At 43.7% G+C, this 27716-nt stretch overlaps 1 protein-coding gene across 4 annotated transcripts in view; it reads left to right on the top strand.

Annotated features, from left to right (window-relative positions):
• Nucleotides 1-20937, top strand: part of UHMK1 (U2AF homology motif kinase 1) — a 30849-nt gene extending 9912 nt beyond the window's left edge. For 2 of the 4 annotated variants that reach the window (XM_049635272.1, XM_049635275.1), the window contains exons 7-8: nt 1817-1905; nt 5894-12848. In XM_049635272.1, coding sequence (XP_049491229.1) covers nt 1817-1905; nt 5894-6040 — 236 coding nt within the window. In that variant the 3' untranslated portion in view covers nt 6041-12848. Of the gene's footprint in view, nt 1-1816; nt 1906-5893; nt 12849-20429 lie in introns of those variants that run through there. The other 2 variants (XM_049635273.1, XM_049635274.1) reach the window with 2 other exon arrangements.
• The last annotated feature ends 6779 nt before the right edge of the window (nt 20938-27716 follow it).

The following is a 27716-nucleotide window of genomic DNA, read 5'->3' as shown; positions in this document are numbered from 1 at the left end:
TGGCATGTTCTGAGAATAACAAACTGTTTGGTGTGGTTGTATCTCAGGATGCTTATTGGGGAGCGGTCAATCAAGGCTGAAGAAATAGCCGGGAATACAGATCTGTAGCAAACTCATTTGCTGTGTTAAAGAATTTGGATTTTATCCCAGAGACAGTAACACTGGAATATGACACAAGAGAACCTATACCTCAGGGATAGAACAGTCCCTGGCTTATGAAATAAGTACTCAGTAAATATTTGTGCTTGGTTGAAGACAATAAAGAGCCATGAAAAAGTTAAAATAGGGGAGTGATACAGTCAGACTCCTGTTTTAGAAAGAGCGTTCTGGAAGCAGAGTGGTGAATGGGCTCAAGCAGGACCCAATTTAAAAATACCAGTTGTTTCACAGTAAACATTTTCTCTGTGGACAATTAAACCGTTACAGACAAAGCTAACTTGATCACACTGTGCCTTCAAGGGTAAATCATTTTATGTCCCTGGGCTATATGTCATTATTTGATGAATGACACAAGCGTAATTTGTTTGAATCCGTAATAGTTGTGAGAGTCTGCAGCCTCAGCTTTTCAGGATGCCTGTTAATCGGAAAGAATAGTCTTGCCTTCAACATTGTTTTAATCAGGTCATGATGTACCAGGGGCTCTAAATAATCTCTTGGTAATACCACTTACGTCCTTCGTGCCGATCTACTTACTGTCTTCAGCACCTACTTCCGTCTCCTAATTTTGTTTGTAAAACTCAGGCTTGGGCTTTCTTGAATATATCTTGGGCATATTATGCCTCCTCTTTTCTTTGTATTTTGTTGTATAACACTTTATTCCTGCACACAAATACATCGAGTGTTTACACGTTGCTATTAAATCTTAGTGTCTAAGAATCTCATGAACTCACACAACATAGTAGCATTAAATACCTTTGTTAGCTCTGATTAGTAAGGTCGTCATCAGGTAACGCTCACTAGTGTTAGATAAATTTGCTTAGCTAGAAATCCTATGTCTGGGGACAACTGTCTTGGAATCTGGGTGGGAGTGGGACAGGACGTTGGATTTAAACCTTCCCCTTTAGACCAAAATAAATTCCAAATCAGGATTAAGATCGAGATTCCAAATCAAGAGAATAAAGGGAAAAATTATTTAACTTAATAGCTCTTAACACAGCTCTTACAAGTCGGCCCAGTTATCCCGGTAAAGGATATAGTTGGATACTATAGTAAAGGGTATGTGAGTCGGTCTCCTATATTTCATTCTCATCTGCTGAAATGCTCATTAAAACCACACAGTGAGGGCACCTGGGCGGCTCAGTCAGTAAGCTTCTGATTTCGGCTCCGGTCGTGATCTCACGGTTCGTGAGTTTGAGCCCCGCATCGGGCTCCATGCTGCTGGTGTGGAGTCTGCTTGGGATTCTCTGTCTCTCTGCCTCTCTTTCTCTCTGCCTCTCTGTCTGCTCCTTCCCTGTCTGTTCACTCTCTCTCTCAAAATGAACTTCAAAAAAAAAGGCAAGATTGGAATTTTTTACTTCGAAAAGAAGCATATATGATCATATTTGCTTGTATAAGTTTAATAATATTTAGGGAAGGATACAGAAGAAACTGATAATTTTTGTTGTCTTCAGGAAGGGGAAGAAAAAAGCAATTGGAAAAGTGGGACGTATTAAATGCTTTGAGTTTATATTATCCTTAAGCTTAATTTTAGAAGGTGTAGAAAATGACCTCATTACTTACATACGGATTCCTGAATTCTTTGATGATTTAAAGTTTTTAAATAATGAGTGCTTAGTAATTCAGCAATGTGGTTACTGTAATGTGTTTTCATAATCAGATGTTGTAGAAGATGTAAAAGAGGAGTGTCAAAAATATGGACCAGTGGTCTCTCTTCTTGTTCCAAAGGAAAATCCTGGCAGGGGACAAGTAAGTGGACGTTTTCATAATTTCAGAATTACTCAGAGATTACTAAAATTCTGAACAAATGTTGTTTAGTTCTGTCGAAAGATGCACCCAGAAACGTTGCTAGAGATTGAGTTTTGCATTATGGATGTTCTTATTTTCTTATACTTTTTGCTTTTTTCCAAAGGTTCTGCACTAGGTGTGCATTTTTTTTTTTAAATCAGTTACAACTTTTTTCTTCAAAAGTATCAAATCTACTTTTGAGCCGTTGTGAGCACCAGTGACACGAGCTGTACCATAGGCTAATTTAGGTCACGGTCAGCTACAGAAATACCGTGGCCTACTTTGTTCCGATTAGGTAGGGTGAGGAAACCATTTAGGTTAGGGTCTCATTATAATGGAATTATTGGTGCCAATTTAAAGAAGGAAAGTTCACCGCCCGAGAATCCTGAAACCTGAGTTCCAGTCTCCGTGTGACCAGCTTGGTGATGATGATCCTTAGTTTTTTCATCTATGCAATGTACAGGCTAAAACTACGATTCAGAAATTTTTGACTAAGATTATTAGAGAAGTCTTTTGAAGATCTTTCTTCTACCTGTAGTATTTCTGCTTTTCTGGAACAGAGGATTATTCTATTCAGGGTTTCTCAGCCTCGACGCCATTGACGCGTGAGCTGCATAGTCCTTTGTTGGGCGAGCTGTCACGTGCACTATAGGTATTTAGCAGCGTCCCAACCCTCTACCCAACAGATGCCTTCCTCCCACCCCCCTTTGCAGCTGTGGCAATCAGAAGTGTCTCTCAGCACTGCCACATGTCCCCTGCTGGGTGAAGTCACCTCTGGTTGTGGATTTTTTTTTTAATTTCTTTTTTAATGTTTTTACTTATCTTTGAGAGAGAGAGACCGAGTGCGAGCATGGGAGGGGCAGAGAGAGAGAGGGAGAAACAGAATCCGAAGGAGGCTCCAGGCTCTGAGCTGTCAGCACAGAGCCCGATGTGGGGCTCGAACTCATGAACTGTGAGATCACGACCTGAGCCTAAGTCGGATGCTTAACCAACTGAGCCACCCGGGCGCTCCTGGATTATTTTTATCTTTTGGTTCAATATTATATGAAAATTCTTGGCAACTGAAAAAAGAAATGAAAGACATTTCGCTCTGATCTTAGTGAAAAATCATTGCCAAGGTAGTAGTAACAACATTTATCTCTTTCAGGGTCAGGAGCATACTGAATGCATCATTGCTGTTTGGTAGTCAAGGAGTATTTATTGAGCATGTATTATTATGTTCTAGGCCCGGGGATACAATAGTGATACAACCAGGCACAAGGATATGTAGCAATAAGTGCTGTGGAGAAAAGGTCTAAGGAGAAGAGGTTTAAGGAGTGCTGTGTGTGTGTGTGTGTGTGTGTGTGTGTGTGTGTGTGTCGGGGGGTGCAGTTTTCTGTTGGGTGGTAGGGAGGGGCAAGCTGAAGTTACATTTGAGTTGAAAGACAAAGGGGATGAGGAAAAGAGTTCCAGATAGAGGGAACAGCAAGTTTCAAGGCCCTGAACTTGCCTGGCAGGTTTGAGGAGGTTGGTGTAGCTCCAGCAGAGTGAGAAAGAGGGGGCATTACAGCACCTCTGCCTTAACGGAGGGGCGGATCAGGGGCGGTGAGCCTCGTGGGACTCCAGACACCTTTACTCTAAACCAGCGGGGAAGGTCTTTGGAGACTTTGAATTAAGGGCTAACATGATCTGACTCGACATGAACTTCAGCGGTCAGTATGAGATGGAAGACACAGAATAGAGAAACAGGAGGAATGTTTTTGGGTAAGAAGTACCCAGCCTTCAGATGATATGGAAAAACAGATCTTCGTCAGCGAGAGGAAATATGCTGTGTTAACAAGCTCTCGCTGACATTTAGAGGAGAATGAAAACAGCCGATAGACTCGTGGAATCTCGGGTGGAACTTCTGTAGGTTATTGATACGTCTGTTACCTGGTTGGCAAAGTCAGTCTTCATTCAAATAATCGATTCAAACTAACAATACCGTTTGATTTTTTAAAGAATGTTGTAAAAGTCACTAAAATCTAAACTATGGAATGCGTCTTGTAATTAGAAAAAGTAGTCAAGATTAAATTGATATAATTATTTAATTTCATAGTAAATTATAAAAATGTTTTTCCTCTTCAGTTTGAAATGTTGCAATGTGTAAAACTGGAGGTCGGTTATCTATGAAGCCAGGAGCATCACAGAGAGCATGGCTCTCCTTCTGGACGTGCACGTCTGCTCACTGAACGCTGGTGTGTGCACTCGGAAGTTACTGAGAATCAGGTTAAAAAAAGTCAGGAAGAGCTGCATTGTCATTGGACGTCATCTTTTCACTTTCTTTTGTGTTCAATGAAAAGGCCTGTGTCGCTAGAGCTAACTGGTACTCGGGTGCCTGGGTGGCTCAGTCCATTAAGTGTCTGACTCTTGGTTTCGGCTCGGGTTATGATCTCATGGCTTCATAGCCCCACAGTGGGCTCTGTGCCGACAGCATGGAGCCTGCTTGGGTGTCTGTCTGTCTGTCTGTCTGTCTCTCACAAGTAAAATAAACATAAAAAAATGGGGGGGGGGGGTGAGCAGTCACAGGCTGGGCATAGTGCTTTGTTTACCCATGGAGGAAGATTCGGTTCAAACGTACTATATTTGGAATTGTCTCTTTTCATGCCCTGGAGGTTTCTATACCCTTCCGAAGTAACTTTGTCAAGTGGAAAGGGGAAATGGAAAAGGAGAATCTGCCTTGAACTTCTTGGTGGATCCAATTTTAGGAGCAGGTATGAGAGAATGCTGAGACTCTGGAAATTGATTTCCTTCAGATGGCCTATTTTTGGTTTCCCTTTGAGAGTCTGAGTGTCTAGGATGCTCGCACCCCGGTTTGAAGACTGTTGACTTAACAAATGAGCGAGAGGAGGATGAGGCTGTTCTTTTTCCGGTTCAGAAATTCATGGGTAATTGAGGACATGTCACTTCAAATTATTTCGTCTCCCAGTAACTTTTACTTTGGATCATCAAAAAGAACATAAGTTATTAGGCTGTATCCTCTACCTGTCTCAGGAAATCTGAGGCTCTGGAAAAGGAAATTATCTAGTTTTAAACTCTTCCCTGTTGTAGTCACGGTTCCTACGAGTCTCGTAGGTATCGTGACCAGGTTTTCCTCCCGCCGCTTCTGAACGCGTAGGTTGTCTTTGAGATGCCGCGGGAGCACACCTGGTCTCCGGGCTGTTCGGCCCTCTCTTTGGCCTCTGAACATGGCAAACGGATGTACACTTTTCACCCAACTTGTCTTCTGTGGATTTTTCTGAATGGAACTGAGTTAGGGAAATATTCTAAACCGTGCTCAAAAATGTGGTCTGTGGACCAGCAGCATTGGCATCACCTGGGAGTCTATTTACTTAAAGTTTATTTTATTTATTTATTTTTAAGATATTTTTTTAAGTGTTTTGAGAGAGAGAGTGAGAGTGAGCAAGTGGAGGAAGGGCAGAGAGAAATGGAGACAGAAACCAAAGCAGGCTCCAGCCTCTGAGCTCTCAGCACAGAGCCCGATGTGGGGCTCAAATTCACAGGGCATGAGATCATGACCTGTCGGATGCTTAACCAACTGAGCCACCCAGGCGCCCCTTTATTTATTTATTTTGAGAGAGAGTGCATGGGGGAGAGGCAGAGAGAGGGGGAGAGAGAGAGAATCCCAAGCAGGCTCTGCACTGTCGGTACAGAGCCCAGTGTGGGGCTTGAATTCACAAACCATGAGATCATGACCTGAACTGAAATCAAGAGTTGGATGCTTAACCCACTGAGCCACCCGGCCGCCCCTGGGAGTCTGTTGTAGAGACTCAGGCCCACCTTAGAGCGCCAGAAACCACGTCTGCGTTGTAACAAGGTGTGATCCCTATGTGTGCCCTAAATGATCCGTGCGTGTTCCCTAGAGTTGAAGAAGCCCTGTTGTAAAGCAGTCTTGATGGGAATGAAGCCACTTTTCTGTGTCCTCTTACAGGTCTTTGTGGAGTATGCCAATGCCGGTGATTCCAAAGCTGCTCAGAAATTGCTGACTGGAAGGATGTTTGATGGGAAGTTTGTTGTGGCCACATTCTACCCGCTGAGTGCCTACAAGAGGGGATATCTGTACCAAACTTTGCTTTAATCAGTAACCTGAGGACTCTTTCCTGTTTCTCCTCCATTTCCTGGGTTATTGTATTCTACATCTGAATGCAGAAGTACCCCCTTACCATTTTAAGGGAATACTTTGTACATTTATTTAATCCTACTAACGTGCTCAAGCAATGACTGCCTTGCAAACATTTGGCACTGAGTAGGACAAGACCTCTCAGCTATACATTGAGGGGTTTTAGAGCATCCATATGGGCAACCTTTTGTTTTGTGCAGTAGGCCAAGTGCTGCTCTTCAGTATGTAACCTAAAAAGATACTAATTATTCCACATGATCGTGAAGCAAGGATGAATAATATCATGTCATAGTGAATATTAACAAGTTTGTTAGAGTCGGTGACATCACTTCCAGATTATTCCTTTATGTTGTCAGGTGGTTCTTCCTTATCACTGATACTCATAGCTGGCACTGGGTGTTCCCAGTAATTGTTAAGTGATTGTCCAGCAGCAATTACCTACTGTGTTCTTAACACTGAGTTATGAATTTTTTTAAAGGAGTACTGTAGTACTGAATATTCCTTTAAAGAAACTGCAGTGAGCCTATCTACTTTTTTTTTTTTAATTAAGGCTTTTAAAATAGAAAGCTGATGCTTGATCTTGCACAATTTTTGTGTCTAGTTTGTATGTTTGAGTGAGTGTGCGGGAATGAAAGACTAGAGGAGATTTGAGTCGGCGTGCTTTCTAGTGTGAGTCTTGTGAGCTCATACAGTCTGTACCTGTCTCTTTCCTAGCTGTTTCATGTCTGTAAGACTTAGGACATATGTTTTTTGAGAGTTGGTCTCATAGAATGTAAATGAGAAAATAGTTCATTCCTGAGAGGCTCAGAACAAATGAGTCTAGACTGGGTTAAACTGAAACTCTTAAATTGGTTGGAACGAAGCAAAAGTTTTGCTACGCGTATCTTGCCCCCTCCTCCGGGCTCCTTTAGAACCTGTATTAGCTCATCTTTTCTGTACTGAATCTCCTGTGATCATTGTAAGATTTTTCAAGATCGAGTTCTGTTTACTATGCTGGAAATTGAAGTGGGTCAAAAAGAAAGAATTAGATGTTCAGTGAAGGGAAAGGGAAAGAAAAAAAACGAGGCAAAGAGAAAGGGGGTAATCCGGGATTCTTGTTTTCCTTCCTCTCTTTCTCTGCCATCGCCCTCCCTCTACTACTTTTCCTTTTCACCCATCTTTGCCTGCCTCCGTGGTCGAAGAAAAGCCAGAGGGGTGGCGTCCCAGACCGTCTGGCTTCTGACTGCAGGGAAGTTAGGAAAGGTGTAGCTCTCATAAGATGGAGGGAGAAAGGAAGAAAAACTCATCAAGAATTCACGAAAGGATTCACAGCAATCCATTGTGCCCCGGAGCACAGGATGCCAGCGTGCACGCTTTCGTGGACATGGGTTGATTACGTGGTTTTAGGAGTTGTAATCATGGATTCCTCCCACGTTATGCTAGGTTGACTTTAAAGGTTTAAAACTTGGGAAACCTTTTTAAAGCACTGATTATACAAAACAAAAAACAAAAACAAGGATACAGGCTATGAATTTTTTTCTTGTTTCCTTATCTAAATGAAATTAAAAATGTTTTTTCCTAAGGAAAAAGCCTTTAATATCTTTCCCTGCTGGAAGCCGCTTCGTACAGTCTGTGTGTGTTAACGAGAGCCCAGCTAAGAATTTACATTTTAGAGGACGGATTCTTTTACCCTATTCAAACACTTGCTATTTGACATTTGAGTTATTTACAGTTATCATAATTATTCAGGACTCTCCCTTAATGTTTATTATGAAGCCGAATTTGGTATAAAGAGGCGGATTTATGAATTGCCTGAAGGCCTTGTGGCATCGTCCCCAAGGGAAGATTAAATTGTTAAGTGCCCTTAGAAGGAAGATGCGTGGTTTTTCATTCTGGCCGTCTCAGAAATTGATTAGCTGGTTTGTTTTCAAATGCAAGTTCGAGAGAGTATAACCAGTACTCTGGAAAGTAAACTTTCCTAAAACATAAATGTTTATGTGGGTAGCAGCTTCCGTGGTGATTAAAAACGCCAGGTCCTTCTGTGCATACCGATGAACATGGAATACAAGTGAATCTTTTAAGAGCAGGCATCCCAGGTCGGCACCTGTACCTTTCTCCTCCGCCTCCACCCCCACAAAGAAGAAACCCTCACAAATGAACTGCAGGGAGGCTTCTAAGCTTAGTGACGCCACGTGCTGCTAGCGTCGTGATGCTGAATGTCACGGCATTCTTCGTCGTCTTATTGCCGATATATTCATACCTATATGTAGTGTTTGACACTGTAGAATTTTATTACGGAAGATCCTAACTAGATTTTCAGGGGGCCAAGGGACTAGTTGATGAGCCTGAGTACCGTGCATTGAATTAAATATTTTATATTAAAGCCACCAAATTGAAAAAAGATGCCTCCTGTGATGTAAATTGTGATTTTATAGCTTTTAGCCCATTACTACCAAAGATCACGTTTGCAGATTCTCCCTCCCTCCCCCGATACTGTAAGAAGTTTAATCTTACTGTCTTTCTCAAACCTGAACCAAATATTATCAAAAGGTGTGATTTTTATGATTCTTTTAGGGTGAAATATATACACACATTTTGATTCCTCAAAGTTATTAAAAACCTAGGAATTTTCTTTTTGAGAGGTAGGGTAAAGAGGTGCGGCTTTTTGTCACTTAAACCTTACTCTTTCGGACAAATTTTATCTCAGGTAGTTTTTCTTTCCCTAAGTTAGTGTCTCTGCTTCCTTCCCTCTTGCCTTGCTGGTTCCTCATTATTCTGTGGTGTCGTCACGATACACTCTTGGCCCAGAAAAGACATAGAAACTGATTATTCTGGAGGAAATCTTTGGTCCTTTGGAAACATTTGGGGGAGGTGGCCAGCTAGCCACTTTGAAAACTTGAATGCTCTCTTTCTAGGAGAGCAGGTGGACTCAGACACACCTCGTTAAAAGATAATTGGCTGCATTTTAAAGTTGCCCTCTTGCAGTAAGAGATTGCCCTTATTACCACTGGATGTCTCCCCTTTTTTGTGGCCATCCGTGTAGCAACTCTGTAGAGACATTCCCTCTCTGTTCCGCCTTGAGCCCAAACTGGCTGCTTTTAGAACAAAAACCGTAAAATACAGTTTTGCTCCTCCTTTCCCTTGTTTTCGCTGAGACAAGTATTGCCTGCCTTTTGGTACTCCAGCTGCTAAAGCGTGCGGAGATACGTTAAATTAACCTTTAAAGGAAAAAAATATCCTTGAATTCTTAACTTGCCTTCTAGATTCATGTTCCTTCTACTGATATTTTAACCTCTGAGCAGATTTGTGATAGGGAGTGCTGGCTGCCAGAAACCGTGCTGCCAGGTGGAGGAAGTCGAAGAGAGACTATGGCCATAAGGTTTGTTTCGGTTTTATCACGCTGGGCTTACCCCCTGCTCAGGGCATCAGTTACCCTTCTGGAATAACCGAAACAGTCCTGGCACTCTGGTGCTGCCTCCTGGCTCCTTTGGGTGTGTTCATCAGATGCAGGGAACTCCCATTTTGTCATCATTTTCTTCTCAGGTCTTGTGTTCTGACTTTATTAGGCGTATCTTACATCATTTCCACCATCCGTTTTCCTCCGCAGCATGACATTTCAGTTGGTGTAATTTATTATGAAAATCAGCGCCAGAGGAACTGATGGTAATTGCAATAACATAGTTACTGGGTGAGGGTGTGGGAGAGACACTCTCACTGTGTGTTTCCCCTAGAGTTTTATGCAAGGGTCCATGCTAGGTGGCTTTACTCAGATTAGGGTACAGATGGAATCCTATCACGACTAAATTTTAGTCTGGTGGGTGTGTAGACAGTCAAAGAATTAAGCAAGTGCCTTGTGTTTCCTGGAAAATATTAAAACTCATTTGGGTGAAAGCTCCCAGATGATGCTAATTTCTTGCACCTCTGCCTTTTCCTTGGAAGAACTTTTGGATGGAGTCACATAGTATAAAAGTCCAGAATGTCCTTGATTTACCTTTTTATGTATGTGTGAAACTATTCATATTTGATTTTTTCCCCCCAATATTGCATATGATGGACAGCCAGAGTTAGCTGGCAGAATCTAATTCTTCCTGGGACCTCGTTCCATTTTTAACGCTAGGTTCCTTCTTCAAATCTTACTGCTCTTGCTCTCTGATAGAATTTATTTCCTGGCAGGTATGGTCACACGCCGACCAGCTTTTGGTCATGATTAGCTCAAAGGGATTTCCATTTCTTCTTCAGGTGCTCAGTAAGGCACCTTTACTTGAGATGGTACTCCTTCCAAGTGAGTGTTACTAGTAAGCTTTCACCATGAGTGGGAAGATGTTGAGTCTCTATAACGTGGAACTCTTCTGAACCTCTTGTGGTGTATTTGGATAAGTTACATTTTCTTAGTTACAGGGGAACATGCATATTTCCATTTTTAGAGTATCCAGAAATTTGAAGAATTTGTTTGGTTTAAGGTTAGCTGCTTCTCTGCCTGATCCTGCAGGACGTTGTGTTTTGTTCCCTTAGCCACCTCCCCCACCTCAGTGTTTTTCACTGTTGTTTTTAATTGTAGGATGATCAGTAGATTGACACAGTGGCATGTAATCAACAGGTACTGTGGATATTTAAGAAGGAGATAAACAGTTGTAACTATTTTTGCTGCAATTTTATAGGAGAAATGGGCTATAAAAGAAATATCTATAAACCAGAGAGCATTTAGGAAATTGTATATTTTATAGGTGGTAATTAAGGTGATCTTCAGGATATAAGATAGAGAGTTTATGCAACTTTTGTTTTCCTGATGTAAAGTTTTTATTCATCTTCCTATATACAGCTCAGCACTTTCGTTGTCCCTTATATTGCTTATGAGGATTAATGTTTTAAATTCGCTCTGCTTGTGCTTTTCAGAGAGTTGTCGTAATCATGCGGTTATGTTTATATCCCCATAAATGCTGGGATTCATGGGAAACTGATCAGATGACTGCCCGGGTGTTATTTCCTATTCAACAGAGTAACTTCCACAGTACCCTAAAGGAAACTGGTGTGTGTTTTATGACCTAGGTTCCCAGTACTTTCATTTAGAGGCAAAGAGAAGCATTCTATCTTACTTGCCTTACCCGACCATTAATCCTTGTTGTGCAGAAGAGAGCTTATTTTGTTAGACTCTTGACTGTCAGCAAGAGAATTATATCCAGTCACTGTCTCCCAGTTTGCAGCTGCCTTCCCTTCCAGGCTCCCCTCTTACTGGTACTCACAAAGTCAGGACTGTGTTAAAAGCAGACGTGGTGAGGTGTTGTAAATCATGCATACGGACGCAGAATCTCTTCGGTTATTGGAATTCTGTATCGCTGTGTGATTTTGTTAGTGTGGGTTGTCAGAAATCTGCCAAATTTAAGAGTCAAGAAGAGAAAGAAAAGGAATAAAAGAGGTGAGGGGAGGAAAATGGCTTCCTTACTGGTATTAGTAATCTCCCATATAGCTTATGATCTAAAAGTGATCATTTATTTTGGAAAATCCAGGTGTGGTGCTTGTAGCATAGAATAGAACATTGCCTTTCCTACACATTCCTCATCGTTGTCTCCCCAGAAAATTATTTTTAGAGTTTATAAACCCAGATTAAATATCCATATTCAGTTTGGCTTAATTTTTAAAAACCAATATTTAAACTCCAGTTTTTGTGTTTTTGATATACATCGACAGTCATGCAGATCAAGGATCGGAAAGAAACCGGGGATTAAGCATCTCTGCATTTCCCTTTGCACATTGGGTACGGGGGGTATTAGTATGCACCAGCCGCAGCGTTCTAGCACCTTATGGAAGTAAGTCATGATTATTTATTATAATTAAAAAACAAAGTTAAGCTGAATCTCTGTAGAATACTTACTCTGCAGAGTGAAGCTGTTCTGTCTTTTCCAGCAGGATTGACTCTTTCACTCTTAAGTTTTTATCGAGAAAATCTTAAATGGTTTAACATTCCTTTATATCCTCTTACCAGTGTCAAATGTGGGGCAGAAGGGATATTTTTTCCCAAAAAGGGCTCCGTCTTTGTTACCCCTTGGTCACTCTTCGAAATCCAATCACGATCAATAGATTTTAACAGTTGATGGCTTCCCCTATCGGCACTGGAGTGGTCGGTTGTGAAGGTTATCATCTGCTACTCTTTTCCCTCAGAAATCTGCACTTGCCGTGTTTTGGATAAGAAGGTTTGGTGGGACAGAATGTGAAAGATCACTCAAACCAAAGCCAGTTAAAAGGAGTATCCTCTCCTGTTGGTTTACCTCCACCTCGGATCGACAAGGATATTACAGCACACGGTGAACAGTCTGTAACATTTCTACCAGGTTTTCAGTGGCATATCGGTCTTGGCATTTCTTGGCACTGTGGTTCCCTGTCCTTGGTGATGTCTTATTATTTGTGAGTTTTTGTTGGTTGGGTTTTGTTTTTGGTTTGTTTTTTTTTTTCTTTTAATAACTAAATGGGACTATAAATGTAGATGTGTATCAGTACCAAGAAGTCCTTTTCTGAAATCCCTAAATTCCTGATTCCTACTCAAGTCTTTTAAACTTGTTTTTTCTTGCTGAGTAGCAAAGAACTTTTATTTTTCACTTTCCTATATACCTAAAAAGTATGGACACTGCGTTTCAATGGACCGTGTTGCGTACAGTTTTTTGCCGAAAACTTTTTCTGTAAACACAATTGCCTTGTTCAGTTTTGTTGTAAACTGACTTACCGTAAGATGCACTGTTGATATGCTTTCTGATGTGTGTTTGATAAGGGTGATAAAATAAAGCTTAAAAATAAAGGAGTTGTGTTTTCATTTCAACTATTCCTGCACTTAGTGGAAATAGTCCAGTTGAGATAATAGGTAAATACGCTTATTTGGGGGTTTCATTTTTACTAGGAGCTACCATTGAGAAATTTCCATGTAGCCTCAACCATTTCTGAAGAAGATGGTTTTTCACTTACAGAAGTAGCGTGACGGTGCTGAAATGTTAACTTTTCATTTTCGAATACATGTTCTTGATACCGTAGAAACAGGCTTCTCTCCTGGAAGGAACCAGAATTCTTAGTTGGAAGATTGGTGTTCTAATCTTGTTCTTTTCTCAAGTCGGATGGCTTTAATCGAGTGACAAGTGACTTAATTTCTGACAGTAGCAGTATTTTCTTGCCATTATTTTTATACTGGAATCAAATGAAATAGTAGGTTCAACAGTAATCCCGTCATCAGTTAGGAGCGTCTCCTAGACGATGGTGCTGTTTTAGGTAGTTTATAGATGGAGCCCCAGGCCCCCCCGAGGTTACGCAAAGTCACCCAGTTTCTCGTAAGATTTAGGAGCGGCGGTCACACCCTGGTCTGTCTGCGAGCATCACCCTTTCAGGAAGCCTCCAGACTGGTCCCGTCTGGACGGGCAGTTCGGGTGAAAGGTGCTATCGAGAGGCACACCCTACTAGAAGTTTAAGAGCTCAGACGGACCAGAGAAAATGAACGTTTAAATCCGCAACTGCACCCTTGACCCGTGGAACGAGTCACCTGGGAGGCTTGTTGGATTACGGATTGCCGGACCCCAGCCCTAGATGACCTAGATGACCGTAGTTCTCGGGGGGCCCGAGAATGTGTGTTTCTAACAAATCCCCAGGTGACGCGTTGGCTGCTGCTGCTGGTGTGGAGACCATGGCCTCGGTTGTAGGACTGGAGTCAAGTAGGCCAGACCCCAGCGCCACCTGGGACTCGTTCTCAATCCCCCTTCTCCCTGATGGCTGCGGCAATGGTAGTAACTGAGCACTTAACTTCCTGCCAGGGTCTGTACTAAATGGTTTTAGCGTGTTGCCACCCCCACCCCTCGCCCCGCCTTGGTCGTTGCAACAATCCCGTGAGGAGGGCACCCAGTGTTCCTTCCATTTTGCGGTTGGGGAACCGTTTAGATTCTCTTGCTTCCTGGGGTTGGTCGTACCTCCCCCTGTTGGATCACCTTCCAGTCAACCTGGCGACCGCTCTCAGATCCGTCTTTCCCTTCCTCTCCTACCACTTAGGCTAGTTCTTTTTTTTTTTTTTTTTTTTAATTTTTTTTTTCCAACATTTTTTATTTATTTTTGGGACAGAGAGAGACAGAGCATGAACGGGGGAGGGGCAGAGAGAGAGGGAGACACAGAGTCGGAAACAGGCTCCAGGCTCCGAGCCATCCGCCCAGAGCCTGACGCGGGGCTCGAACCCACGGACCGCGAGATCGTGACCTGGCTGAAGTCGGACGCTTAACCGACTGCGCCACCCAGGCGCCCCAACTTAGGCTAGTTCTTGATCTGTTCTCCTTGCCGTGGCTTCTTACAGGCTCCCCAGGTCCGGTCTCGTGTCCTCCAGTCCCTCCTTCGTAGAGCTGACCGTCTTCATGATGAAGAAAGCCTGATCGTGCCACTCCCGTTCGCCCTCAGAGTCACCCCTGATTCCCCTTAGGTTGGCACATGAGGCTTCGCAATCGGGCTGCACCTATAAATCCCGCGTCTCCCGTCTCTGTCCCTACTTCTACTCTACACTTCGTCTCTACCGGATGACCCGTACTTCTGCAAACCCCATGCCCTTTGCCGTACATAGAGCCTCTTAGTAAAATGCCATTCGGTTCTGTGTCCCTGCCGGTGGTCTGTGTGATGAAGTCAGGTTAATCTTTTAAAACTGCTCAGTTGTCACTGTTTACATTCCCATCTGCCTAAACTTCCGTATCTGGGGCTCCTGGGTGGCTCAATCGGTTGAGCGTCCGACTTCAGCTCAGGTCACGGATCTCACGGCTCAGGGGTTCGAGCCCCTCCTCGGGCTCTGTGCTGACAGCTCAGAGCCTGCTTTGGATCCTCTGTCTCCCTCTCTCTGTCCCTCCCCCACACGCACTCCGTCTGTGTCTCTCTCTCAAAAATAAACATTAAAAAACATTGCATATCTGAACAATCGAAATCCTTGAGTCCCTTCTTAATATGAGTATAGTGAATTTGCTAAGCAACTTTCCAATTGAAACACATGCAGTGTTGAGGCACCTGGGTGTCTCAGTCGGTTGGGCGTCTGACTTTGGCTCAGGTCATGATCTCGCAGTTCGTGGGTTCAAACCCCACATCTGGCTCTGTGCTGACAGTGTGGAGCCTGGAGCCCGCTTCAGATTCATATCTTCCTGTCTCTCTGCCCCTCCCCCACTCGCACTCTCACTTTCTCGCTCCCTCTCTCAAAAATAAACAAACATCACACAAAAAAATTAAAAACATGCGGTGTTTTATTGTAATTTCTAGTTTTCTGTTATGTTTTAATATCTTCATTTACATATGAAATAAAAGTAATACTCAGATCAGTTCAAAGGAAAGTAAGTGATGAAGGCTGCACATTTAAATACCAGCTAAATCAGATGTCTCCCAGAGTTACGAAGATCGGGCCACCGGCTCTGGGACACGGACCTCTAAACAAACCTGTTCAATTGAACTTGTAAAGCAGGGGGAGCGTAGTGATTTTTCCTGTTGGAAAATAGCAGACCAGAAGCAAAAGATAGCTACTTTACAATTAGAACATCTACATTTTTAAGACCATGATCCTTTAAAGAGAGATCAGTGACACATTGAGGAAAATATTAAATAAAGTTGAGATTTTGAATTTTTTTTTTAAAGTTTATTTATTTTTGACAGAGACAGTGCAAGCGTGAGCTGGGGAGGGGCAGAGAGAGTGGGAGACACAGAATCTGAAGCAGGCTCCAGGCTCCGAGCTGTCAGCACGGAGCCCGATGCGGGGCTCGAACTCACGAACTGTGAGATCACGACCTGGGCCAAAGTCGGACGCCCAACTGACTGAGCCACCCAGGCGCCCCAATAAAGTTGAGATTTTGTAATAACCTGTCGAAGATGAAGCTTTAAGAATTGCGGGGGATTGATTGATAGAGAAAGAGATAGAAAGTATGAGCAGAGGAGGGGCAGAGAGAGAGAGAGGGAGGGAGAGAGAATCTTAAGTAGGCTTCTCTGTGTGGAGCCTGATGTGGGGCTTGAACTCACGAACCCATGAGATCATGACCTGAACCAAGATCAAAGCCGGATGCTTAGCCCACTGAGGCACCCCCGCGCCCCACCAGAGCAGTCTTGAACAGAAGCCTATTTAAACGGAGAGTTGGAAGGATAGTACCGATGGACTCCAAATACCCTTCACCTAGATTCCCCTATTGTTAACGTTTTGCCACATTTGTTCTATCTCTTGCTCTTTCCCGTTTATGTCCATAGGTAAATGTAACCCTTTTTTTCCCTGAACTATTTGAAGGTTGCCGGTATCCCGACATTTGACCCCCAAGTCAAACAGTTCAGTATGCCTCTCCTGCCGTGATACCTTATCACAGCCTCAGAATTTAGCATCAATACAGAAATACCCAGTGCCCACTTTGTATTCCTTTTTTCCCCCATTGTCTCAATCTTTTATAACCTTTTTCCCCTACCTGGGACCCAGGCAAGACTCTTTTGTATGTAACGTCTATTTAAAATTTGTGGGATGTTAGTGTTCTGTAGAATACTTTGGGAAAACCTAGTTTGGATTGTATAACTACGGGTCCCTATTGTTGCCATTTAATGAGTGCTAGCTCTTCTTCAAAAAGGTGTTTTCTTAGAGGAGACAATATTGACTGTATATGTTGTCATTTGCATCTCCCAGTTACGACTGCAGACGAAAGCAGATTTATTGTTTTTAAGGTTTCTTTTTTAATGTTTATTTTTGACAGAGAGAGAGAGAGAGACAGAACATGAGCGGGGGAGGGGCAGAGAGAGAGGGAGACACAGAATCTGAAGCAGGCTCCAGGCTCTGAGCTGTCAGCACAGAGCCCGACGCGGGGCTCAAACCCACGAACCTTGAGATCGCGACCTGAACCGAAGTTGGATGCTTAACTGACTGAGCCACCCAGGCGCCCCAGAAGAAAGCAGATTTATGGTTACTAAGTACCTGAACATGCCTGACAAAATAGTAAATATACAAAAAGTTAACCAACTCTTTTCATGATGATGCACTGAAAATTTAATACGTTCATTGCTAACCATGTACAGACAGACCCATGATAGATTTTTTAAAAATGCTGTTTCTGGGGCGCCTGGGTGGCGCAGTCGGTTAAGCGTCCGACTTCGGCCAGGTCACGATCTCGCGGTCCGTGAGTTCGAGCCCCTCGTCAGGCTCTGGGCTGATGGCTCGGAGCCTGGAGCCTGTTTCCGATTCTGTGTCTCCCTCTCTCTCTGCCCCTCCCCCGTTCATGCTCTGTCTCTCTCTGTCCCAAAAATAAATAATAAATAAAAAATGTTGAAAAAAAAAATGCTGTTTCTAATTACATTTTTTCTTACAAGTTCCATGCTCAAAGAAAATTTGGAAAAAAAGGTATTTTCCTTCCTTTTTTTTTTGTAAGATTAAATTTTTAAGTTTATTTATTTATTTTGAAAGACAGAGGAGAGAGTAGGGGCAGAGAGAGAGAATTCCAAGCAGGAGCTCAAACCTACGAACTGTGAGATCGTGACCTGAGCCGAAACTAAGAGTCAGACGCTTAACCGGCTGAGCCACCCTGGTGTCCCCTTCCTGTCTTTTCACTGTGTCACTAAGTATGGATCTTGGGGCAGAGGAATGGTATATGTTTCAGGGCCCAATCTTCTAAAAAGATATTTTAATTGGGATGTGTGGCCTTAAGAGGAAAAGGAAGGAGAAAGTAGGATCCAACGAACCATCATAATTGACAAATGTCCTAGTGATCATTAATAACAAAATGAACTTTCTGGTACACAGAGTTCCATGACAAATAATACTTACCACATGTTTGGAAACCATCCCAGACAAAACCCCAGGACCGCTGCTGATTTATGAGGTGCGGGAAAGTTTTTGACTCCATGAGGCATTCTGGTCCCCATTTGTTGTCTTACATCCTGCGTCTCTGCCTTCTGGGAAGTCGGTGGTGGGGTCATCAAAGTGACCCACTTGGGGTTGGTTGTTCCCGAAAGGAAAGGAGGGCATGAGCATAGCTGTTGCTCGCCTGGAATAATATGAGTCTGTCACATCGAATGTGGAGGTTTCTGTCTAATGATGTCTGTCATTACTCATTACTTCTAGTATTATTAGATTAATCATAAGGTGTATGGACCTTGATCATACTCAGTAATTCTAAGAGCTAGGGAAAATTCTGTTTTTAGCCACAATAGCCAAAGGGCCATTTCTTACTCCGTCAGGAATAACAAGTCTTTAACTTTCCTCTACAATCATTGTAGTGTCTAGATAGCTTCTATTTTTTATCTCTTTCCTCATGCTCTTTCTTATGATCTAGGTGACCATAGTCCTTCTCATTCAGCTTCAACTTTTATGCCAAGCACAGGCAAAAGATTATTTCATCCCATGACTGACATGTCAAACATCTTACCGGATGATTCCATTCGAATGACTTGTGGACCCCTAAAATCTCGATAGGACCCAACCCCAAATGCTGTCTTTATGCCTGTGGGGCAAAGAACCATAGTTGTTGCAGACTACTAGCAGAGTTGAATATATCAAAACCCAAAGCATTTATATAAGGCCACAGTTGAGTTTACGGAGGACAAAGGTCACAGTGCAGCCAGGTCTCACGCAGGGGTAGGAACCAGAAACGGGGAAGGTGCCGGGGCGCTCTCTGATTCGTTTCTTCCTCTCTGCTCTTTTGGGGGTGTGCCTGCGTTATTCTCCTCCTCCCCCTCCTCTTCCTGCTAATTCTATTACTATACTGCTCTCTTCCCTCTGCTTCTCCATCCACTGATGGAGTGCGGTTGCCCACCCACAGGTAAAATTCCAGCCGCAGTTAAAAACTCTGGCTTTCTGTAAGTCCAGTCGCAAGTTACCAGAAGACAGTATTTAATTGGCACAGGGTTTTTAAGTGTCCATTCTAGATCAATAAGCTATGACCGGATATTGAACTACACTCTGCAAAGGCTATTGTGGACTCTTCCTTTGGAGAGGGGACAGTGTTCACAGAAGAGACAGTTGCCCCTTAGCTAGGGAGATGACTAACTCAAAACTTACGTCGACTGTACTCTCTCCTGGTAATAGCCCATTCACCTAGCGCCCTGCATCAGAAACGTAGGCGACCTCTGTGTCTCCCTCGCTGTCAGCATGCAGTCAGCTCAGTGCTGCCCAGGAAACACCTTAAATATCTTTTAAAAATGTTTGTTAAGTTTATTTACTTATTTTGAGAAAGAGTGAGAGTGGGGCAGGGGCAGATAGAGAGGAAGAGAGAATCCCACGCAGGCTCCGTGTTGTCAGCCCAGAGCATGACCTGGGACTCGATCCCACCAACCGTGAAATTGTGACCTGAGCTGAAATGAAGAGTCTCACGCTTAGCCGGATGAGCCACACAGCGCCCCTAACACCTTAAATATCTCTTAAGTTTTGTCGTTGAACTTCGTACCCATTGTCAGCAGCGTGTTTGGGACCCTCACTGTCTCTTGTTTAAACTATGACAGAGCACTTCCTGCCTTCAAGCTCCGCTGTGCCAACAGAGTTAACAATTCTGTTCCGATCGGATTCCTCCGTGTCTTGAAGCTCTTCAGTGCCTCCCCAAATGTAGGCAGTGATTCCCAAACTTTCTGGATCAAAAGATTATCTGGGGTGCTGATTAAAATTCCCGGTTACTCCTTCTGGAATTGTAAATTTGTGGTAGGGCCTGGTCATCTGTGGTTTTGTTCCTTCTTGTTTTTTTATATACAGAGAGACCCCATACGTGAGCAGCGTAAGGGCAGAGAGAGAGGGAAAAAGAGAGAGAATCTTAAGCAGGCTCCGTGCCCAGTGCAGAGCTCGATGAGGGACTTGATCTCATGACTGTGAGATCATGATGTGAGCCAAAATCAAGATGCTTAACCGACTGAGCCACCCGGGTGCCCTTTGGTTGTGTGTGTGTGTGTGTGTGTGTGTGTGTTTATTTTTGAGAAAGAGAGAGCATGAGCAGGGGAGGGGCAGAAAGAGAGAGAGAGAGAGAGAGAGAGAGAATCCCAAGCAGCCTCTGCACTGTCAGCGTGGAGCCTGATACAGGGCTCGAACTCAAGAACCTCGAGATCGTGACCTGAGCCAAAACTGTAAGGGTTAAATTATAGTGTAGGGCTTAACGCTTAGCTTGAAAAATAACAACTTTGTTCTGACACTGAAGGTCAAAAGATAACAGCCTTGCTTTTACTCTTGTAAATCATACTTCATACTCTTGTGAATCAGGCTTTACCAAGGAAGGAAACAAAAGCTCAGAAAAAGAGCATCAGAGACAAGGTCAAGGAGATCCACTGGTTGCAACTTAGCGGCATAAAGTCTAAAATAATCACCTCATTCGATAACTGTTTCTGACTCATCTGGCAACTGTTTCTAACTCATCTGGGAACTGTTTCTCTGTTCTGTTCCCAGGTTATGATGAAACGATGTGATCGGCTTTAAAAACTCTGTACCCCGGCTGTTTGGGGCCTCACTCTTATCAAGAGTGTTGGTCCCGATCGGTCGGCCTTGCCTCTCGTTGTAATAAACTTTGTTGTGACTGTCACTGGTGCCCGTAGCATTCTGTTTCAGGAGTCGTGTGGATGCAACAAAACCAAGAGTCAGACGCTTAACCGACTGAGCCACCCGGGCGCCCTGGTCGTCTATGTTTTTAACATGCATGCCAGTTGCTTCCCATGGTTGCCAACCTCTTGTCCGTATGCCCTGCCCACTGCTCCCCAGCTCTGCCCTGGGCGGGAGGCCGTGTGTTCCAGGATCCGCCGAGAGTGCTCCCTGTTTCTGCGGTCACTGCTTGGCCAACAACCGCTCGCCCTTTCAGAATCAGCCCGCCTACCGTGATCTTTGTAACCTGGTGGTTGCCCGGCCCGGTCAACCACTCCTTCGTTCATGCCCCGTCCACTCTTGCGCTCTGCCTCCATTAGAATTTCTTCACACTAGGGGCGCCTGGGTGGCTCAGTCGGTTAAGCGGCCGACTTCAACTCAGGTCACGATCTCGCAGTCCGTGAGTTCGAGCCCCGCGTCGGGCTCTGGGCTGATGGCTCGGAGCCTGGAGCCTGCTTCCGATTCTGTGTCTCCCTCTCTCTCTGCCCCTCCCCCGTTCATGCTCTGTCTCTCTCTGTCCCAAAAATAAATAAATGTTAAAATTAAAAAAAAATTAAAAAAAAAAAAAGAATTTCTTCACACTAAATAACGTTTCTCTGTTTCTTCCCCTTCCTAGTGTGAGAACTTCAAGAGCAATGACTGTGTCTTACTCATCTTGTAGAGAAAAGGACATCTGTTATAATGAGAATGCTATAATAATTTCTGCCAGGGGATGAGGGAGCTAAAAAAACGAAGCACCCCTAACGAGATACCCCTCCCCTCTGAGCCGCGTCCTGAGCTTCCTGGTATGAAGTCGTCAGGCCAGTGGAGACCAAATGGCTCCTGTTTGCTGAGAGCATAGCTGGAGAGTGTAGGTTCGGTGCGTGGCTACAGCAAGCTTCCTGGTGTTGCACCAGAGACTTCCACAGACCTAGCACGCAGTGGCAGCCCCCCCTCCCCTGACAGGTGCGGGGCACCTGCTGCTAAGCTTACCCCATGGTTGACATCTGCAGGACCGAGAGTTAGGCATGCCCCTCCCCGGTTGACCGGTCAGTTCACTGCTGTTCCTCCGGAAATGAGCAGGGGGGTGTGAGGAGCAGCAAGATGAGATTAAAGGAGCATCTGTCTTCCACACAGAGCATCGGGAGTGGGGACGAAGCGTTCCCCCTCAACACTTGGAATCAGAGGCGGCTCCCGGCTCGTGGTGAGACAGTGTCTCAGGGCGCCTGGGTGGCTCAGCCCGTTGGGCGACTGACTCTTGGTTCCGGCTCAGGTCATGATCTCACAGTTCGGGAGTTCGAGCCCTGCACTGGGCTCCGTGCCAGCTTGGGATCCTCTCTTTCCCTCTGTCTCTGCCCCTCCCCTGCTCGCGCTCTCTGTCTCTCTCAGAATAAATAAGTAAACTTAAAAAAAAGTGAAAAAACAAAACACTGTCTTCTCATTGCTGTGTACCCCTCAAGGACAGGATCTGACTTTCAGATTATAGTCAAGAAAGAGAACTTAGACGTTGGTGCTTTGATGATGGGTAACATGGAGCTATAGTCCCTGACCTAGGCTGTTCCAACGTGGTGTTTTGAGGGTCACTTCTGTGGCTTTGGCGAATTGTAATTCTGCCCCTCGCAATGGCTTCCATCCATTATTCGGGTATCTGTTCATGCACATGACACGACTATCTTCGTCTTCCTCTCCAAAGGAGAGGGCAGGGAAGTCAGCTACATGGCTAATCCTTAGGCAATAAGGAAGGTCTGGCAAGGGCTGGTCGCCTGCACCACATTGGTTAGCATCACAAGTGGACGTAGATGGTCAAGGATGAAGGAAGGAACGGAAGGTTCTTTTCAATTTTAATGCCTGTTCTTTTTAATGCTATCTCCCCCCCCCCCAAATATCTTTTTGGACAGGGCATTAGGGCCATTTGCTGACTTACAAAGACCAAGTTACTAGGGTGAAAGACAGAAATGATCAGATGCCAAACGTATGTATGTGTGTGTGTGTGTGTGTGAGTGAGACAGACAGACTGACAGAACTGAGGAAGTGACTAGGAAGTGAAGACAGTAAGGCACATTCGAGTGCTAAAGGGACCCTATGACTCATCTGTCATTTTGAAGGAGAGACCCCATCACAGCTGCTTAAAGACGGCAAGCCTTGGTCTCCTCGTTTGTAAGAGGTAATAATTGCATTCGTGCCCTGACACTGTGCTGACCGAATGTGCCAGTTCACATGGGACACCGGAGCAAGGTGGGTTTTCTTCCCTCTTTGCCTCGTTCTCCTCATTCCCGAGTTACTCTGATCCTTTCTGGCTGCAAGTGGATCTTTTTAGAACTTTTTCCCTACAGTGCTAGCTCTATTTGTTTGACCATTTTGGTTTGATTACACAGGTCACCCTGACCACATTTGATAGAAGGAAAATCCCAAAGGGCAGGGAATTTTAGCAAATCCATACTTTTTATTATTATTTTTAATGTTTATTTATTTGTGAGATAGAGAGAGAGAAAGCAGAGGAGGGGCAGTGAGAGAGAGAGAGAGGGAGAGAGAGAGAATCCCAAGCAGGCTCCAAGAGGGCATCGAGAAGCCCCACAGGGGGCTCGATCCCACCAAATGTGAGATCATGACCGAGCCGAAATCAAGATTCACTTAGTAGACTGAGCCATCCAGGTGCCCCCATACTTTTCATTTCTAACAACATTACATTAAAAAAAACCCATTTCTATTTGCAACTGTGGAAAATGTGTCAACTACAATGGATCTGGAAACAAGGTTGTAAAATCTCTGTGCTTCATTCTGACTGTTATGGCTGTTTCAAATCTTTTCATTAAACTTTCAAGCCTGTCAAACAATAATTAAAATATAAATTACATATCGTTGACTCTTTCAGGTTGTTGGCAAAAATAAATATGGCACCCGTCAACATTTTATTAAGTAGGAAAATGAGTATATATTATGGTTAACCTCATAAATACAATTTGACTGTCAGTATTAAGTGTGGATTTGGACGAGATTCGGGCTTCGGATTGTAAGAATATTTTTTCCTTCCAAGACAAAGAACCCTTCATTTTCATTATAACCTAAAGCTCTGTGAAAAGGTCAAAGAAGACTATCACTACAAATGAAAAACTCAGTAAGTGGGCTATGATTACTTGACAAGGATATTTCACTGTTGATGTAGGTGTGGGCTAACCCTAACCCTAACCCTAACCCTAACCCTAACGCTAGTCCTAAAACGCTGACCCTAAACCTAACCCTAAAACGCTAACCTTAAAACCCTAACCCTAACCCTAAAACCCTAACCCTAACCCTAAAACCCTAACCCTAACCCTAACCCTAACCCTATCCCTAACCCTGTGGGGGCCAAATGGTTCTGAAGCTGTTTAATATGTCAGGAGTAAAATTCTGTGGCCTCATTCAGTCTGTCCCCAGGGTGGCCTGAATTTCAAACCCTAAGTCTCTCTGTAATTATACTTTTCACAACCGACTTCAATGAAACTGAATGATTTCCTGTGTGTGCCCCACGTCTGTATGCTCCACGTAGATTGACTACATTTCTTTGATAAAATTCACACTTGCTCATTACTCACGCTATTTCTTTGAGTTCCAGGAACATGATCTGGGACATTAATTTTCTAGTTTCCAAGGGAAAGCAAGAGGCTGGGAATGACGGGCATGAATTGGATCTGACTGTGACGCGTCTCAACCTCGTGGTGGCCCGAGTTCATGGGCCCCTCATTACTCCCGCACCCCTTGGTGTTCTGCCCTTCCCAAGCTCCGTAGCAACTTGAAACCACAGCCTTTTTATGGAAAAATAAACTTCTCAGTAAAGGGTAAGTCCAGTAACTTAACAACCCGATGAATGCTCCAAGGCCATCGGTAGAAGAGGGCAGGTTGGGCTGGTGACGCTGAGTTAGCAACCCAGTGGCACGTCCTGCCTGAGCCTGCTGGCTAGCAGAACCCCTCGCTTTCTAGTCCAGTGAATTCGGATGATATATGAAAGTTGTATTTCCCATTTGGATATTTCCCATCCGAAGACATTGTTTGTAGTAAAAAGGGCCACCAGATTTAAAAATATATGTATTCTAGATGGGGTGATTATGATCCTAGGTATAACCCTTAAGAACAAGCATTCTTACCAGGAAAAAAAAAAACTTCTTACCAGGGAGGGGCGCCTGGGTGACTCAGCCGGGTAAACGTCTGACTTTGGCTTAAGTCATGATCTCATGGTTTGTGGGTTCGAGCCCTACATCGGACTCTGTGCTGACAGCTCAGAGCCTGGAACCTACTTCAGATTCTGTGTCTCCCTCTCTCTCTGTCCCTCACCTGCTTGCGCTCTGTCTCTCTATCTCAAAAAATAAATAATAAGCATTAAAAAAAAAAAAAGTACATATTGGGATGCCTGGGTGGCTCAGTCAGTTAAGCACCTGATTCTTGGTTTTTGCTCCAGGCATGATCTCATGGTTTGTGAGATTCAGCCCCATGTCGAGCTCTGTGCTGGCAGTGCAGAAGCCTGTTTGGGACTCTCTCCCTTTCTCTCTGCCCCTACCCTGCTCACACGCACTCTTTCTCAAAATAAGTAAATAAACATTAAAAAAAAAAAAACAAGTACATATTGCATTTATAGGTTATAAAAAGCTTAAAATCATTATTTTTATTTATTTAAAATTTTTTAACGTTTTATTTATTTTTGAGAGAGACAGAGACAGAGCATGAGCGTGGGAGGGGCAGAGAGAGAGGGAGACACAGAATCTGAAGCAGGCTCCAGGCTCTGAGCTGTCAGCATAGAGTCTGACGCGAGGCTCGAACTCACAAATTGTGAGATCATGACCTGAGCTGAAGTCGGACGCCCAACCGACGGAGCCACCCAGACGCCCCTAAAATCATTATTTCAAAGAGAAATTGTGCATGTGAGAATGTAGCATGCCAGTAACCTGGTATTTGCTCAGTAAATGTAAGCCCCCTGTTATCTCTGATAAAAAAGGAACTTCCGGCAAGAAAAACCAAGTAAAAATGAGCATTCTAGAGCAATAACCTTCTTTGATAGGATGGGAGCATCTCCATTGCTGCCCTGAGCAGCCAAAATTATAAATCAGTGGCTGTTCTAAGAGTTACACCCTTTGAGAATCTATTCTGTATTATTCAGAGAGCAGCATTTCAAGCAGCAAATCCTTCCCCCTCCCCCCCCAAACAACTTTAAAAGTAGACAATAATTTTGAAACACAATTATTTCAGGGCTCTGGGAAAAGAGTGAAGAAAAAAAAACCAAGAAGCATTTATTTAGGAGACTGTGCTGAGGTTCTGCACATGCAGTGTGTGTCTGCCGTGTTCTTGGAGGGGGGGGTGCTTCCCCTCCCAGCCCTCCTGATTCTGCAGTGACTGAGGCGGGGTGGCTATGAAAGCATTAGGGCTGGAGGGAGCTTCTTCGTTTTGGGTGGAAAGTGAGAAACCCACATCCAATGGCATTATCCCTACAATTAGCAGATTTGCTCAGACATAAATGAGTGGCCTTCTTATGCTGTAAGAGTTATACCTCAAAAAATGAAGGCACGTTAAGAATATTCCCAGATACGGTGTTTAAGTATGTTCCTTTTATACCGACTTTCTCGAGGGTTTTAATTAAGAAAGAATGCTGAATTTTGTCAAATGCTTTTTCTGCATTGATTGACAGGATCATATGGTTCTTTTCTTTTATTAATGTGATGCATCACATTCATTGATTTGCAAATGTTGAACCAACCTTGCAGCCCAGGAATGAATCCCACTTGATCATGGTGAATAATTCTTTTTATATGCTGTTGAATTCAATTTGCTAGTATCTTATTGAGAATTTTTGCATCCATATTTATCAAGGATATTGGCCTGTAGTTCTCTTTTTTTGCTGAGTCTCTGTCTGGTTTAGGAATCAAAGTAATGCTGGCTTCACAGAATGAGTCTGGAAGTTTTCCTTCCCCTTCTATTTTTTGGAACAGCTTGAGAAGGATAAGTATTATCTCTGCTTTAAATGTCTGGTAGAATTCCCCAGGGAAGCCATCTGGTCCTGGACTCTTATTTGTTGGGAGATTTTTGGTAACTGATTCAATTTCTTCCCTGGTTATGGGTTTGTTCAAGTTTTCTATTTCTTCCTGTTTGAGTTTTGGAAGTGTGTGGGTGTTTGGGAATTTGTCCATTTCTTCCAGGTTGTCCAGTTTGTTGGCATATAATTTTTCATTGTATTCCCTGGTAATTGCTTGTATTTCTGAGGGATTGGTTGTAATAATCCCGTTTTCATTCATGATTTTATCTATTTGGGTCATCTCCCTTTTCTTTCTGAGAAGCCTGGCTGGTGCAGCCACTCTGGAAAACAGTGTGGTGGTTCCTCAAAAAATTAAAAATAGATCTACCCTATGACCCAGCAATAGCACAGCTAGAAATTTACCCAAGGGATACAGGAGTGCTGATGCATAGGGGCACTTGTACCCCAGTGTTTATAGCAGCACTCTCAACAATAGCCAAATTATGGAAAGAGCCTAAATGTCCATCGACTGATGAATGGATAAAGAAATTGTAGTTTTGGGGCACCTGGGTGGCTCAGTCGGTTAAGCGTCCGACTTCACTCAGGTCATGATCTCACGGTTCGTGAGTTCGAGCCCTGCGTCAGGCTCTGTGCTGACAGCTCAGAGCCTGGAGCCTGCTTCGGATTCTGTGTCTCCCTCTTTCTCTCTACCCCTCCTCAACTCGTGCTCTGTCTCTCTCTCTCTCTCAAAAGTAAATAAACATTAAAAAAAAATCTAAAAAAAAAAAAGAAATTGTGGTTTATATACACAATGGAATTGTGTATATAATTCCATATAGGAACCATAGGAGACTCTTTTTTTTTTCCCCAATATATGAAGTTTATTGTCAAATTGGTTTCCATACAACACCCAGTGCTCATCCCAAAAGGTGCCCTCCTCAATACCCATCACCCACCCTCCCCTCCCTCCCACCCCCCATCAACCCTCAGTTTGTTCTCAGTTTTTAAGAGTCTCTTATGCTTTGGCTCTCTCCCACTCTAACCTCTTTTTTTTTTTTTTTTCCTTCCCCTCCCCCATGGGTTTCTGTTAAGTTTCTCAGGATCCACATAAGAGTGAAACCATATCGTATCTGTCTTTCTCT

The sequence above is a fragment of the Panthera uncia genome, chromosome F1, assembly GCF_023721935.1.
Source record: "Panthera uncia isolate 11264 chromosome F1, Puncia_PCG_1.0, whole genome shotgun sequence".
Lineage (NCBI taxonomy): Eukaryota > Metazoa > Chordata > Mammalia > Carnivora > Felidae > Panthera > Panthera uncia.
The sequence above is the reverse complement of the archived record's forward strand: the minus strand, read 5'-3'. Positions and strand labels throughout refer to the sequence as shown.